Source organism: Rhinolophus hipposideros, assembly GCF_964194185.1.
Source record: "Rhinolophus hipposideros genome assembly, chromosome: 7".
NCBI classification, from domain to species: Eukaryota; Metazoa; Chordata; class Mammalia; order Chiroptera; family Rhinolophidae; genus Rhinolophus; species Rhinolophus hipposideros.
The window spans coordinates 89,836,229-89,852,657 of NC_138053.1; the positions used below are offsets into that span (position 1 = coordinate 89,836,229).

The 16,429-nt window shown below is 44.4% G+C and overlaps 1 protein-coding gene across 4 annotated transcripts in view; it reads left to right on the forward strand.

The window, feature by feature from the left end:
• Nucleotides 1–16,429, forward strand: part of LOC308499968 (unconventional myosin-X) — an 86,615-nt gene that overhangs the window by 51,911 nt on the left and 18,275 nt on the right. For all 4 annotated transcript variants that reach the window (XM_081053987.1, XM_081053989.1, XM_081053990.1 and 1 more), the window contains 7 exons: nt 5,482–5,588; nt 6,463–6,696; nt 7,041–7,086; nt 7,827–8,666; nt 9,497–9,620; nt 12,327–12,570; nt 15,311–15,406. In XM_081053987.1, the coding sequence (XP_080910113.1) occupies nt 5,482–5,588; nt 6,463–6,696; nt 7,041–7,086; nt 7,827–8,666; nt 9,497–9,620; nt 12,327–12,570; nt 15,311–15,406 (1,691 nt within the window). The remainder of the gene's footprint in view (nt 1–5,481; nt 5,589–6,462; nt 6,697–7,040; nt 7,087–7,826; nt 8,667–9,496; nt 9,621–12,326; nt 12,571–15,310; nt 15,407–16,429) is intronic.

Below are 16,429 nucleotides of genomic sequence, written 5' to 3' on the forward strand. Positions count from 1 at the left end.
CGCTTCCTAACCCTCCCTCAACATGGCAGCTCACTTCTTCATGGCCAGCAGGAGAATCTTTTGCTCCAGTTATATAAGGTGGAGCCTTATATAACATAATGTATTCACAGACGTAACATCTCATCCCTTTTGCCATATTCTGTGGGCCAGAAGGAAGCCACAGGTTCCACCCACACTGGTCAGATTAAATGGGCATAACTCATTGGGGGTCACCTTACGGTATGTCCTCACAGGATTTTGGGTCTCTCTACTTCCCCCTTCTTATTCAGCTAACTCATCCTTCAAGTCTCAACTTAGATGTGTACTTTGACAGGAATCCTTTTGGACATTCTTCAGTGTACCCCATCCCAAAAGCTCACCCCAAAACTGGTTAAATTTCCTCCTCTTTCATCTCACATCATCTTGTTTGGGGCCCCCTTGTAACACTTAACATGCTGTCATTGCTTGTTGACTTCTCTCGTTCTCCCAGTGGAGAATGGAGAGTTCACTGTTCTACTCACTGCACAGAGTAGGAACTCACTCAGTGGCACAGGATATCACAGGTTGGGTCACTCAAGGAAGACCTTCTAAAGAAGATGGCTCAGGTATAGCTTTTGGCAGTATAATGTAGTCTGCTCTGATTTTTTTTTTTTTTAAACCAGATATTGCGTTCTCTCTAAACCAGTAAGCTCCTCCTGTCTCACTGTTTTATACAGCAGAGGCGCATCCAAGGTTGTTTGGATTTACCCAGCCATTAGCAGTCTCTTCTGAGCTCTGAGGAGCCAGTCCCACTTCACTTACATTATGGAAACCAGGCCCATGCCGGGCTGGTACCGGGCGTAGCACAGAGGCTACAGAGATGTGAAGACATGAGCATTGTCCTCAGTTTAGTGTGTCGCTGGGAGATAAGACGTCCACGTACAACTGATATATTGTACAGTATCGTCTCTCTAAGGAATAAGGACACAGTTTCCCCAGGAGAGCGCTCACCATGGATTGAAATGGTCAGGGATATAGTCAAGAAGAGGAAATCTTTGAGGCAGAGTTAAACTGTAATTGGTAAACAGTTGGAAGTAGAAGTAGGGTGGGAGCTTATCAGTTCACAGAAACACTGGGAAGTAAATGTAAACATTAGAGTATTTGAATTATGTCTGCTAAATAACTCTGACCTTAACCGACCGACGTTCGACTTAATGATCCACTAGTGTGTGTTTTAGTCCGTATTGCTGCCAGAAGGTCTTTGCATTTAAGGCTTGAACCTCTGATGAACATCTGGACCTTCCAGCAAATTAAACATGGCACCAGGTCTGAATTAGCTGGCTTAAATAATATTTAGTCCTTGGAAGGCAAGAATTCCTGTCTGCTGAGGAAGCACTTCTGGAGAAGGTAGGAGACCTGTCCAAGCCTCCACGGAACAGCCCGTGCAGGAGATTCTGGTCCATTTCCCCACTGAGGACTTCAGGGTGACTGAGACGAGCAGCTGCTCCATCCTCTCTTTTCCTGGGTTTGATTTTTCCTTCTGCCTTCTGACTCTGGCACGTTTCATTTTTCTATCACCTGGATTACGTTGCCAGACCTTTACCCTCTGTTCTATGGAAATAAAGCCTGCCAGAGGTATTTTTTATAAAGACATCTTCCTAGAATAATCCATAGGCTCTTGAGCTATCTAAGGATGGAAAAAAGGCACATGAAATTGGACCTGTTAGTTCATATTAATAGCTCATGTTGAGTCAAGTTCAGAGCAGCCCCTGAAGGGCACCGCTCTTTCCTAAGCCAAAGACAGCACCTCTGTTCACAGCAGCTGCGTCATGCTGACTTAATCTTGGCCCATGTCCTGGGAACGTGGGGACGTAACAATGGCTCATCACTGGACTGGGAGAACTGGCATCACTTGTCCGTGTGTCATTGCATAAATTCAGAGTAGATGTCCTTAATGAAGCTGAGTCGGGTCTCGAAAAGCATTTCCAGTCTCTGAAAGCATTTCACTTCAGCCCTTCAGGTTAGTGCAGGAGAATCTGCATAAAGATGTGGAAGTAAATTTAATAGGCAGAGCAGAGAGCTATCTCTTTAATGGGCGGAAAACTAAAGCAGGTATTTCTCTGATTCTAATTCCAACCAAAACGTTCTATAGTCTTCAGAGAAGGTGTAAAATGCTGTTGGTTCATAAAGATCTCTCTTGTATTCCTCTAATAGTTGTATCGCTCCTTAGAATTGACACTGTTTCATGTCACCACCAGGCTTTGCCAAGATTTGATTTCATTACTTTTTTTTTAAACACTCACCAGAGCAAAGGCATTAGAGTAAGATCCTTAGTACCAAAAAAAAAATCTCAAAGAAAAGTTTGAATGCTTCTTTAAAGTCCAGTCTTGATGAAAACTGCTTCTAATCCATGGTTTTGATAACCAGATTCATATTTCTGCAAACTCTTTATCAGACAAACAAGGTTTCTACTTAGTTTCTGTCTTTTACATTACATTTTTTTCTTTTTGTGTGTGTGCTGAAGACAGTGTCTTCATGCATCAACAGAGCATGTTAATTGCAATTAGAGGAAGAGGATTGTATGAAAAACTTTTAGGAGAATTATTTGTGGTACAGTTTTACAAATGCCTGGGCACCGAGAGCGGGAATAGGTAAGGCTGTGAATCAGATGTGGTAGGATTTTTTATTTGCTTTTTTTGCCCAAATGTCAAGAGGACAGAGTCTAGGAAAATGTGCCATCAAGAGAACATACTGCATCTTTATAGGCCAGAGCAACTCATGGGAGCATAAATTAAAACATCGTGGGTGACAGAGGGTGTCATTTAGGCCTCCCCCCAACCAAAACGGCCTCGTGCTGACCGTTAATAGAAAAGCATAAAAATATTTGGCACTGGTATTTCTAGGGAATAATTCAAAGCTTCTTAATGCGTGTATTAAATCTTAAATTGCATAATTGAAAACTAGCTTGATTGAGGGAGGGTCAGAATTATTTTTTCAACAAGATTTTTTCATAAATTAGGAATTCTGATATGAAGTGCCACTTGGCAGACACCCTTATCTTATTTGACAAGCATGGGATTAAGGAGCCTATTCCCAGAAACAGGCCAGCAAATAGCTATAATCTATTTAGTCCCAATTGCAGTATTCTTGTGATGGCTGAACTGAAATACCGCTTAAGTGATTCAAGTCGTATTTCAAACTCAGTTTCCAGAATTACATTCTTACTGTCAGTTATTTTATGTGCATGAAAATTTTTGAAGCCAAGGTGCTTCATAATCACTTGATCATAATCACTTAATAAACTTAGAGTGTTTTTATGTCATAACAAAGTAACATTTTTAAAGTTTCTTTCCCTCCCCTCCCTTTCTTTCTCCCTTCATTCTTTTTTTTTTAATGTGGTGAGTATCTCTGTCTCTTGTTACTTACACTTTAGGACTGGGGCTAGTCCGTGAACCATTTGTCCTGGCCTGTGATGAAATATGTATTCATGAACTGTGATAGCAATACCACAATCCTTTTATACCCATTGAATCGAATGATAACCCCAAAACAGGACTTTCATTTTATAAACCTTTTTTTTTTTCCCTGCTAGTAATATATTTCTATTAGATATCTTAATCTACGACAGCTGGCAAGTTTTTTTTAAAAAATGATAGGCAATAAAAGCAAAATTAACCAACTAGAACTACATAGAACTACATCAAACTAGAAAGCTTCTGTGCCGCAAAGGAAACTAACAAAATGAAAAGGCAACCTACTGAATGGGAGAAAATATTTACAAATAACATATCTTATAAAGGGTTAATATCCAAAGTTAATCTCAAGGACTCATACAACTCAATAGCAAAAATACAATCCAATTAAAAATAGGCAGAAGATCTGAATAGACGGTTTTCCAAAGAACACAGAACATGAAAAGATGCTGAGTGTCACTACGTATCAGGGAAATGCAAAAAAAGAAAACAGTAAGGTAACCACCTCACACCAGTCAGAATGGCTGTTACCAAAAAGACAAGAAATAACATGTTGGCAAGGATGTGGAGAAAAGGGAAAGCTTGTGCACTGCTGGTGGGAAGGTATATTGGTGCAGCCGCTATGGAAAACAATGGAGGTTCCTCAAACAAATGAAAAGTAGAACTACTATATGATCCAACAGTTGTACTTCTGGCTACTTATCTGAAAAAAGAAAAAAAAAGAAGAAACCACTAACTCAAAAAGACAGCTGTACTCGCGTGTTCACTGCAGCATAATTTACGATGATAGTCAAGATAGGGAAACGACCTCTGTCCATCGATGGATGTATGTATGGATAAAGAAATTGTAATACACACACACACACTCGCACACACTGGAATATTGTTCAGCCATAAGAAAGAATGAAATCTTGCCATTTATGACAATGTGGATGGACCTTGAGGGCATTATGCTAAGTGAAATAAGAGAAGGACAAATACTGAGTGGTTTCTTACGTGAAATATAAACCAAAGTGGGGAAAATCCTAAACTCATAGATAAAGAGAGCAGATTGGTGGTTGCCAGAGGCAGGGGGTGAGGGGATGGGCGAAATAGGTGAAAGTATTCAAAAGGTACAAACTTCTAGTATAAATAAGTCACAGGGATGTTATGTACAGCATGGCAACTATAGTTAACAATACTGTATTGCATATTTAAAGCTGCTAAGAGAGTAGATCTTAAAAAGTTCCCATCACAAGAAAAATAATTGCATCTATGGTGACAGATGTTAAGTAGACTTATTGTGGTGATCATTTTGCAATAAATACTGAGGCTCAGGGCAGACCACCCCAAAATATGCCACAGTAGCATATTATTTTGAATTAAAGTTTCTTGAGAAATAGCTGGTACAAAAAGAGACACTCCGACCCCCGCCTCCCCCCGCTGAAAGCAAGAAATGAATCTCCCATGTGAAAGTGTCCTCCCTATACTGGGGGACAGAAAGCAGTCTGATCGCGAGAGACAGGGGAGTCAAGGCTGACAAGCTGCGCTCACAAGCCTTGTTACTTCATTAGTTTGCTGCTCCAAACACTAACCCCTTTGTTTTGTCTAATCTTCACAAATACTTGTTAACTGTGTCTAACAGCAGTATATAAGCAGCCTGCTTTGGTCACTTCAGGGGCCCCATTTTGGTGAGACCTCCATATGTTTGTAATTAAATTTGTTTTCTTTTCCTCCTGTTAATCTGTCTTGTATCAATTTTATTGTTAGACCAGCCAAAAGAACTAAGAAGGGTATGGGCACATTTTCCCTTCTTGACAATACAAATATCAAATCATTGTGTACAACTGAAACTAATACAATGTTATATGTTATTTATACTGCAATGAAAAAAAAAAGTAAATTCAACAGCCCTTCCCCCACAGGGAGTTTGAGAAGCATGGCACGGCTGTGTGTTTTGAGCAAAGGAGAGAGAAAAATGCCTTATCCCCAAAGAAACCTCTGACTCAGAGATGCCTTCCTTCTACCAGCCATTTTCTTTGGTTTTGACATGTCATTCCTTCCTGGGCAGGTCTTCCTTCGAGAATCCTTGGAGCAGAAACTGGAGAAGCGGCGGGAGGAGGAAGTTACACGGGCAGCCATGGTGATCAGGGCCCACATCTTAGGTTACTTGGCACGGTAAGGATCATAGGAGGAGAAAAGCCGTTGAGCTCTGTGAGGAGGCCTTCCCTAGTGTGAACCATCAGCTGGGGCAGCCCCATGGTGGCTTTTTCTTAGAATAGACCTGGATGGAGGGTTAGGGACGAGGCTAAGGGGAGTCCCAGGTCAGTGCTCTAATTAGCGATGCCAGATGCCTCGTTAGCTTGCCTGGGCAGAAAGAAGGAAAGGGGGCGCCTGACATCTCAATTAGAACAGTAGTATTAGGGGACTGTGCTGAGATATTTAAATTGTGTACCTAGTTCATCTTCATCCCGTACTGAAGCCAGAGGCAGCCTGGGCTGTTGACGTTGGTATTTTGTCTGTTGACATTGGGGTTATGTCATTGGGTCCACAGAGGCCCCACTCTCCAGTGTTTGCCGAATGAGGTAGCTTCTCTTCATGTGCATTTGGGTTCTGCCCATCTCCGCGGACCAGCATGCCACATGAAACCCCACACCGTTAAATTTTCTGCAGTACAAAGCTGTCCTGCTGTAACCAGATCCCCCCCGACCCCACCCCCATAAGAATAGGAAAATATATCAAATCTCTTTTGGTCCTGTTTACAACCCAGCTTCCTGCCAAAACATTTCCAAGTTAGCATTAGGGGTTAGGTATTTGTTTAGCTAAGATATGATAGGGTTCTTGCTTTAGTTTTGTTTGTTATTCTTTTGTTTTTCTTCTGTTTTGTTGCCCAAAGGGGCCTCCTTTCGCTCCCCTCTTTATAAAGAGAGTCTTCCAAAGCTAATTCCTGTTCTTTTGTCTTGCAGCATTAACATAAACCCATTTGAAGAGCTGGAAGCCTCATTACCTCCACAGTTACTTTGTTGTGCTGTGTTTTTGTTTTCATTTTCAGAAAGCAATACAGGAAGGTCCTTTATTGTGTGGTGATAATACAGAAGAATTACAGAGCATTCCTTCTGAGGAGGAGATTTCTGCACATGAAAAAAGCAGCCATAGTTTTCCAGAAGCAACTCAGAGGTCAGATTGCTCGGAAAGTGTACAGACAGCTGCTGGTGGAAAAACGGGAGGAGGAAGAAAAGAGGAGACGGGAAGAAGAAGAGAAGAGGAGACGGGAGGAAGAGGAAAGGTACAGCACCTCTCTCACGAATGAAACAGAAGGACACTTTTTGAGTTTTATGCTAAGTGTCCATCCTTACAGCAAGAATTCCCAGGGGTTGCTGCTGAGCCTACTGGTGGCTCAAATATAAAATTCCTTGGCAGCACCGAAGACCCAGTTCTGTGTGTATTTTTATTTCGTGCACAAAGTAGGTATATTCCCAAGAGAAAGACCCCATCCTTCATGCTTTAAAGTTGTCTTTAGCAAAGCTTTTTTTTTTTTTTTTTAAAGTTAGTTCTCACTGAAAAGTGGTTCTAGGATTTTTTTTTTCCATGGCATTTATTTTCACGGTCTTTTTTCTTTACCGTTTTTAGAGAAAGAGAGAGGGCACGAAGAGAAGCTGAGCTCCGCGCCCAACAGGTGAAAAAATGCTGTCACTGTGACATCTCGTTTGTCCGTTTCCTTCCCACTTCAAACACTTTGACTCAGGAGGCAAAATTAAAATAAAGTAGAAAGATGTAGGAAGAAGAACATGAGAGGAGATATTTATGATGCATTTTCTTTCTAACCCATTAAAATTGGGTGAACAAGGAGTGTGTTAAGATTTTAGAGTGAACCGTGACAACCTAATTAATCTATAGCGACATAATGACTGTATGAGTTGGCTCGGGCTGCCATAACAAGTTAACACAGCCTGGGTGGATAAAAGAACAAAAACTGATACTCTCACAATTCTGGAGGCTAGGAGTCCATGATCACGTCGTCGGTTGGTTTGGTTTCTCCTGCAGCCCCCCTCCTTGGCCTGCAGGTGGCCACCTCCTTGCTGTGTCCCCACGTGGCCTTGTATCTGCGCACACACATGTCTGGTGTATGTATATGTGTCCCAGTCTGCTCTTCTTAGAAGGACCAGTCAGATTGGCGTAGGGCCCCCCTCACAGCCTCACTGTAACTTAATCACCGCTTTAAGGACTCCAAATGCAGACACATTCTGAGGTACTGAGGGTTGTTAGTTAAGGCTGCAACATGGGAGTCTGGGGGAGCCACGACTGAGCCCCCACCAACCCCATGGCGCGGTTTTTCCCTGCCAAGGAGGAGCGATGTCCGTGCCCGCCCTTGGTGGGCAGTGACAGCTTCTCATGTCTTGCTTCCTCTTCGTCCAGGAGGAAGCCGCACGGAAGCAGCAGGAACTGGTCGCCTTGCAGAAGAGGCGGAGGGAAGCCGCGCTGAGCCGCGAGCTGGAGACGCAGAAGGAAAACAAACAGGTGGAGGAGATCCTCCGCCTGGAGAAGGAAATCGGGGACCTGCAGCGCATGAAGGAGCGGCAGGAGCTGTCGCTGACCGAGGCTTCCCTGCAGAAGCTGCAGCAGCTGCGGGACGAGGAGCTGCAGAGGCTGGAGGCCGAGGCGTGCCGCGCGGCGCACGAGTTCCTGGAGTCGCTCAACTTCGCGGAGATCGACGCGTGCGTGCGCGACCTCGAGCGCTCGCTGGTGGGCGGCGAGGGCCCGGGGGGCGCGGACAGGCCCAGCTTCAACTTCAGCCAGCCCTACCCGGAGGAGGAGGTGGACGAGGGCTTCGAGGCGGACGACGACGCCTTCAAGGACTCGCCCAACCCCAGCGAGCACGGCCACTCGGACCAGCGCACGAGTGGCATCCGCACGAGTGACGAGTCCTCGGAGGAGGACCCCTACATGAACGACACCGTGGTGCCCACCAGCCCCAGCGCCGACAGCACGGTGCTCCTGGCCCCCTCCGAGCAGGGCTCCTCCTCCGGCGGGGACCCCCCCTACTGCGTGCCCCACCACGCGGGGGGCCCGCCCTCGCCCGAGGGCGACTACGACTACGGCCGCGACGATTACGAGGATGGCGCCGTCACCTCGGGCAGCAGCGTGACCTTCTCCAACTCCTACAGCAGCCAGTGGTCCCCAGACTACCGCTGCTCCGTGGGCACCTACAACAGCTCGGGGGCCTACCGGTTCAGCTCCGAAGGGGCGCAGTCCTCGGTGAGTACCCTCCCCGCGGGGCCAGGCGCGCCCACGCCACGTGGGCGTTGCTGCTTGCGGGCCGCCCCCCTGGGGTGCCATCCCTCGGGTGACGGCTCCTGCACACCCCACGTGGAGATTCCAAAGTCGGGCTCTTCCCAAAAGCAATCGCATTCAAGAAGTGGAACTTCAGTGTGTCCGTTGCAGGTGAAACACAACGCCCAGCACTGCCCTTTTGCCCGAAGCCTAAGAAAACGGGCGCTTTCAGTGGAGACTGGGGCTCTGTCCGTTCTGGCTTTGCAGCCCCTGGGGAAATGAGACCCCGCCCGACCTGGAACTAGACAGACCTGCCAAGGGCGTTTTGGAGAACTTTCCTTACGGTGGCTTCAGAGTCCACACCGCAGGATGTTGTCTTGTCTGGGTTGGAAGGGCTTCACCCCCTTTTGCCAGCTTCTGGATTTATCTGTTGTTTACATTTATTTTTCCCTGTTGGCCCTGCGTTAAATGCTCCCTTGGCTTTCTAAGATTTGTAGATATTTTCAGCTTAGTAATTTAAAGGGAATTAACTTGCACAGTTTGAGCAAAAGTGCACCTTGAAGCAGCAGCCTTGTTTTTAGAATAGACATCCTTTGGGTTCGAGTATGTCTGGCGCTTTTGTGTATCTGCACAATGCACCATTTCCCTTTAAAAGCTGGTGCTTTGTAATTCTGAATGTTTTGCGACCACTCCATTGTAATGAATGGGCATGTGGCTTCTTTGTCAGTTTTTATTTTGTCAGTGTCAATCGATGCGTGTTCCTTGCCTGTTCTCTGATTTTCTTGCTCACCATTGGCTGTCTCCTCCTTGTCCAGTTTGAAGACAGTGAAGAGGACTTTGACTCGAGGTTTGACACGGACGATGAACTTTGCTTCCGTCGGGACTCTGTGTACAGCTGTGTCACCCTGCCTTACTTCCACAGTTTTCTGTACATGAAAGGTAGGACCTGCGACTGCCCTGTCCCCTGGGTTGGGGGTAGAGCAATAGAAAACTGAGATTTCATTTTCACTGAGGCCGATTGAGGGGCTTGGGAACATTACCCTAACGGTGTTAGGTTTTCTAGATGCATGGAGGGTGCCATGGTGGTATGACATAGGTGACACGGTCATACCTGCAAGAACATTGCCTTGACCCAGTTGGTGCAGTGTTAGCACAAAGAGTTTACAACCAGTGTCACCATTTTACAGGCCCTCTCTGCTCTCTGTTGCCTTCCACCCCCCCTACATCTTTTTCCTCTCTCATGTTCACTTTTCTTCTCTCTGTCTTTCTCTCTCTCTTTCTCACACACACACACATGCATACAACACAGGTCCTGCTCCTGGCATCGGTGCAGTCTATTATAATGGTCACCTGTACTTTCCCCTCCCGTGGGAGTGTTAGAGAACCTAGGACGTTGTGTGCGTGGGGGAAGGTAAAGATCTGAGCGAGGGCCACACCTTGCTTAGACAGCTTACGACGCCTCCTGTAATGGTGAGAATCACAGCTGTACGTCTTGCTTGCTGTTAAACTTTGAATGTACTGTATTGGGCATTCATCTTTGGGGACCTTGGCGCATACTTCTTTTGGAAAGTACTTACTTAGGACTTTGTACCGCATGCTCATTTATTCATGTTCTTGATCAACATTGACTTCTGAATCAGTGAGGGGTCGTGCGAAACTAAGCATCAATTTTTTGTAGGAGTTTTAACTTCCTTATACTCTCGCTCTTTTTAATAATCTATGGCATTGATTTATTACATAGTTATCTGATTGAAACAAGTAAGATTAGGAATAATACCTTAAGAAAATACATACTTTGCAGAAGATTAGTAAAGATATATTCAAAGCATTAAATTTCAAGATTGAAGTCTTAAAAGCTCAAGCAGGTAAGCAAATGAATTTTTGGCAAGCTCATCTCTTAAAAAGAGTTATTGTATAAATGCATCATGTAATCTTTAATAAAGTCTTAAAGTTGTGAAAAGAATTTCAGAGAAACCAATGAATGATGAAGAAAATCCAACCTCCAGATTATATTTTATGAGCATAAATGTGTTTTCACCAGCCTCATAGCCCACTAAAGTTGTTTGTAGTTAGGAAATTAATAGCATTAATCAAATTCTCTAAATGATGAAATATCGAGAGAGCACCCAGTATTGGAGAGGGAGGGCTGGGAGCGAGTCCTATTAATCACATAAGAGCACCAGAGTGAACGAACGGGTGGTGACGGCTGTGGTATATTCTATGTCTCAGAAACAACTGGGAATAACCTTTATTGTTTAAAGACGATACGAGAGCATAGTTTTGTATTACCGTTTCCTCTGGGCTTGTTTGGGAAACCCAGATTAAAGTCACAAATCAAAAAGGAAAAAAAATTTCTGCTAGTCCTTGACGTGTTTGCTGCTTGTTAGAAAACCAGCTCTGGAGCTTGGTGTGATGACAGACTTCTCGGCTAGATGAGCAGGCAGTGCTTTAGACACAAGAAAGGGCGACCAGTTTGTATAGTTCAGAGAAGCAAGAGCACTTTGCACACCACAAACAAGTCAGTGTAGTCATTGCTTTACTTGTTCCGTGGTGACGTTCAGATCTGTAGTCACTGAAGAAGTTAACCTGAGAAGGTCTTTTAAAATTTATTTCTAATCGGTAAAAAAAAGTATTGTCTTTATACTTACTTTCAATATCCTTGTTTAAATGTCCCTTATTTTTATTACTGGCTGATCAAAAAAATAACTTGTGGACATTTTATAATAAATTATTGGAGTAGATTTTGTTCTTTAGTGGATACATTAAAACAGATTTTTAAATGATGGTGGTTAGATGTCACTCTTGATTGTCCTTAAGGAATCTAGAATAAAATTATCCTGCTAGAAGACTATTAGAAATATTTTTTATCTTATAAAAGATAACATTTGAGTATCCTTATCTCCTTGTTTAATTTCTCTCAACTGAAAAAAAAAGTTTCCCACTAAAATGAATTACAATTAACGTCTCATTTTTGTTAGGTTTAATCACCATTCAGTTCAGAGTCTTACTTTGTTTCGTATTCTAAATCGTTTACCTTATACATATAAACCATTTTCAGATGAGGCTTTTCTTTGAAAAGATGCAAAGAAAGTCCTATTTTATTTTCCTGTGTAAGTTAGTTTATTGTTAAACTGCAGAATTGCTGGTAAGTCATGTTTCCCACATTGACCAAAGAAGGAATGTGTAAACTTTGACACTGTTTTAAAGTAGTTTCCTCTGGGGTGTTTGAAAATACACATACAGAGATGGCCCTTGACTCACCGTGAGGTTAGTGTCCGTTCATTACTTGTCCTTTCTGTTAATTCCTCACCAAGATTTCTCAGCTAAGTGAGCAGATGCTGCTCTGGATATAAGGGACCGAATTGTCGTATAATCCAGCCACGCTAGTGTAATGCCCGTCCAGCATCCCCCTTCTCGCCTCCCCCGACACACACACACACACACACACACACACACACACACACACACACACACACACACACACACACACGCCAGCAGTGCCATCATCCTTCACTGAGGGGTGTCTGAGGGCGGGGTCACTGGGGGCAAAGGTAAGGATAGGCTGAACCTTCAGATCCTCTACTGATGTTGTCATCTAGTTTGATTGACTTTTCTTAAACCCCTGCCTGCCCAATCTTGGAACAGGTGGCCTGATGAACTCCTGGAAACGCCGCTGGTGTGTCCTCAAGGACGAAACCTTCCTGTGGTTCCGCTCCAAGCAGGAGGCTCTGAAGCAAGGCTGGCTTCACAAGAAAGGCGGCGGCTCCTCCACGCTGTCCAGGAGAAACTGGAAGAAGCGCTGGTTCGTCCTCCGTCAGTCCAAGCTGATGTACTTCGAGAACGATAGCGAGGAGAAGCTCAAGGGCACCGTGGAAGTCCGGACAGCAAAGTACGTGGGTGAACCCTGGATGTGGCCCAGGGCGCCAGTGCTCTGGGCGGCCTGATGGTTTATATTGAAGCCTGCAAAGCTAGCTGCTGCGAGGTCTTTGAAGCAGGAGACTGGTGGGTGCTGAGTGAGTCCCAGTCCTTCACTTCTGAGGACTGAATCACAGTGGTACCTCGGTTTTTGAATGTCTCCGTTGATGAACATTTCGGTTTACAGACGCCGTAAATTTTATGGATCTATGGTATCATTAGATAGTAAAATTCATGCTAGATTTGCAGTTTTAGGGGTTGGGTTTAAAGGTCTGGAACGGATTAATTCATTTTGCATTACTTCCTATGTGGAAACCGTGCCTCGGTTTTTGAATGTTTCAGAACTCGAACAGTCTTCCGGAACGGATTATGTTAGAAAACCGAGGTACTACTGTATTAGGAAACTGGGGAAACAACCTCATCTCTGAGCAGTTCACCTTCTATGGTTCTGTTCAAACAGTTGGCTCTTGTTTGTAAGATGCCAATTGGATATGCGACTAGGGAATGCGGAGGGTTGTGTGCAGAAATCATGGTGTGAGTGTTGGGTGATTAGTGGAGAATCTTTTTATCATCTCTATCTGTCAGCATATCGCTTTCAATTCTTCCACAGAATGCTATATTGGGAGCAAACAGCCAGACCCGAGGTGTTTGGTTTTTCTGCTTGTCTTTAATTGAAACATAATTGGCATGTTACATTATATTAATTTCAGGTATACCACATAAAGATTTGGTAATTGTATATATTGCAAAATGATCATCACACAGTTACAAATTTTTTTCTTTTGATGAGAACTTTTAAGATCTACCTACTCTCTTAGCAACTTTCAAATATGCAATGCAGTATAATTAACTTTAGTCACTATGCTGTATACTACATCCCTGTGACTTACTTATTTTATAATAATTTTTGTACCTCTTGACCACCTTTGACCATTTTTTTTTTTTTTTGGTACTTTCTGATTACCCTTCACCCATGAGGTGTGAATCATTTGAAATGAATAATTTGTGCTCTACCTGTGTTGGGTATATAGCCATTTTCGTTCCCATCAATGAGAGGAACAGAACTAGTCTTTGAACCCAAAATGACCCCTTTTTGTGCTACCCTCTTTTAGGACCAAACCATTTGAGGGCCTGTTATTTTTGTTAAAAATGAGGTAAGGTTTCCAGAAAATTGTTGGAGTTAGGGACAGCTGGGTAACTAGATACTAAGCATAAAACTTATTTTGGCTTAACCTGTTGTCAGACTCCCCTTCAAACTTCAGCAACCACATATACAGAGGGTGCAAAAAAAATGTATACACATTTTAAGAAAGGAAAAAAACTATTGAAATTGTAATACTCAATATATACCGATAACAAAAGATGAATACAAGTCATGTGTACACATTTTTGGGGGCACCCCTGGTAGTTAGAAAACTGGTAAAATAAGGTTTATAATTTAAATCAGTTGGCCATCTCTCAGGTCTCTTTTAATGTCCCTTTTACCTTTTCTTTCCCTTGCTATTTGTTAGTGAAGATGCCGCCTCATTTATCCTGTAGTTTCCAGACGCCCTCATCTCCAGGGAAGCTTTTTACAAAGGAACTCCCTGGACCCCACCCATAGAGATTCCCCGCCCCCGCCAGTGTTTTCTGAATGTTCCCCAGGACCCAGAACCACAGCCACACGTCATAGTCTCACCCCCCATTGTACACGCAAGGCTGCTGAGTTTGCAGGAGGTGAAGTGGCTGGTCCAGCATGACCTGGTCTGGCCAGTTTGGCCTGGGGATTATCGTCCTGCTCCAGAGACGCCCTTGCCATACGCTTACCTGATCCATCCCGATTGCTCACCTTCCTCCAGCCACTCAGACAAGGCATCACAGAACACTCGATGAATTCTCATCTTCTTGGTTTTTTTGTTTGATATTTTATCTCATCTCAGTGATTCCGGCTATAAGCTTATATGATACTTATTTTTCCTAACCAGTTAGACTGCTCAGGTTTGTAGATGTGAAGTGAATGTTTTACTGCAAACAGTTGTACCATGTCAGTTGTCAGAACAGGCTGGCTTTATCCCCAAGACCCTTCTTTATCAAATATAGTACGACCTCTGGGTCGATCTTAAGATCTGTTTGTCATACCCGGATGTTGTTAACCTGGCCCACTGATTTGAAACCTCTGGGGTTGTTTAAAGAGTGCTGGGGTATGAGCAAGATGGTATTGAGATCCAAAGACAGGCCCAAATCCTGCTCTTTACCCCAAACCCCCCATGGAAATAATGTACATCACAGGTGTCAGCCGAGGCCGTAAAGCATGATGGGAAGCTGTGATGAACTAGGGAAGAACTCGCACCAGATTAGTCCCTTTGTGGGGATCCTTCCATTGAAGAGCAGTGAGAGGAGCCACGAGAACATGCAGGCTGGATGAGGACTGCCGCCCTACGCCTCCTGGGTCCTGGGGTGGGCTGGTGTGAGAAGAGAAGGGCCCCTCCTTGGTGAAGTCGAGGGAACCCTGGCCCTGCCAGCAGCCCTCTCTCTGGAGCAGAGAGAAGCCTGGCTCCCCCTAGAGGACACAATGATCTTCATCATTTGTTTAAAAAAAAAAAAGGCTGAATTACGTATCTGATATTTTTCAGTTACGGTTTCCAACTCAAGCATCAGTTTGGTGAAGCTGCTTTTCCCACCTGTTGTTAATTCTGTGATCCTGATTTGCATTTGGCGCTGTTGTTCCTTTGCAGAGAGATCATAGATAACACCAGCAAAGAGAACGGGATCGACATCATTATGGCCGATAGGACCTTCCACCTGATCGCCGAGTCCCCAGAAGATGCCAGGTGAGGCACTGTGCTGTCACCTTTCTCATAACTGCGTCCCCTCTCCTGCATGGCCTCGGAGTCACCCAGACCACTGTCCACTCCCCTGGCTCGGAGAAGATTGTAATTGGTTTCCTAGTTGGGTTTTCTGTTAGAATGGCTGAAGGACTGTGAGTGATAAGAGGTTGATATACTCTTGTCCGCTGGTGACTCTTTCCCCGGGCAGATGTGTCCACCTACACCTACAGTAGAGGTTTTCCAGCTTCAAATGCCACCTGGCAGATCCCTTGTCATCCCTGCTCAGGATTTTATTATCACCAGCAGCACGTGTAAACTGCAACGGCACATAACTGAAGGCCCCCTTCCGGAAGTTTCTGAGCTTTAAAAGGGGACAGCTTGTGTTTGTTGAATGATGGAGTGAAAAGGCAGGAGCGTTGGCCACGGGCAGTTGAAACCAGTGAGTGCTCTGACTGTTGGTGGGTGTTTCAGGCCTTGATATTGAAGAGTGTAATAGGGATAGAAGAGAGAGTTACCACTTAGAGAACTTACTGTGTTTGGCCATGTTCTAAAATGGTTCCTGCTGCTTCCGTGCCTCTGTTGGGTGATGGTGGGGGTGCCTGTCGGCCACTCAGAACAATGCCAGAGAGACTCTTCCCATTGATTAGGGTGACATCCTTCAGCTTATGTTTTTACTTTTCACCTCAGAAATCATTAGAATGTTCGAGTGCGTTCTCAGGGCCTTTCGTTACCCCTGTCCTTTGAGTATTTCTGAGTCGACACAGCACTATGGTAGCAGCATTAAGGGCAGAGAAAATAATTCTTCCCATTGGAACAACTTAAAACCCTGCTTAAATCCATAAATTAGGACACAAACTGGAAAAACAAGCAAACCTGGAATTACAGCCCCATCATTCTGTCTGGGACTCCTAGGGACCACGTGTGGGTTTTTTGTGGTCCAGGGAATGCCCACAGCTTTTCAGCTGAATTATAGGCCAGAATCTGGCTGCTGTCCTGCCTGTTTTGTGCCATAATGAACCTGCTAAA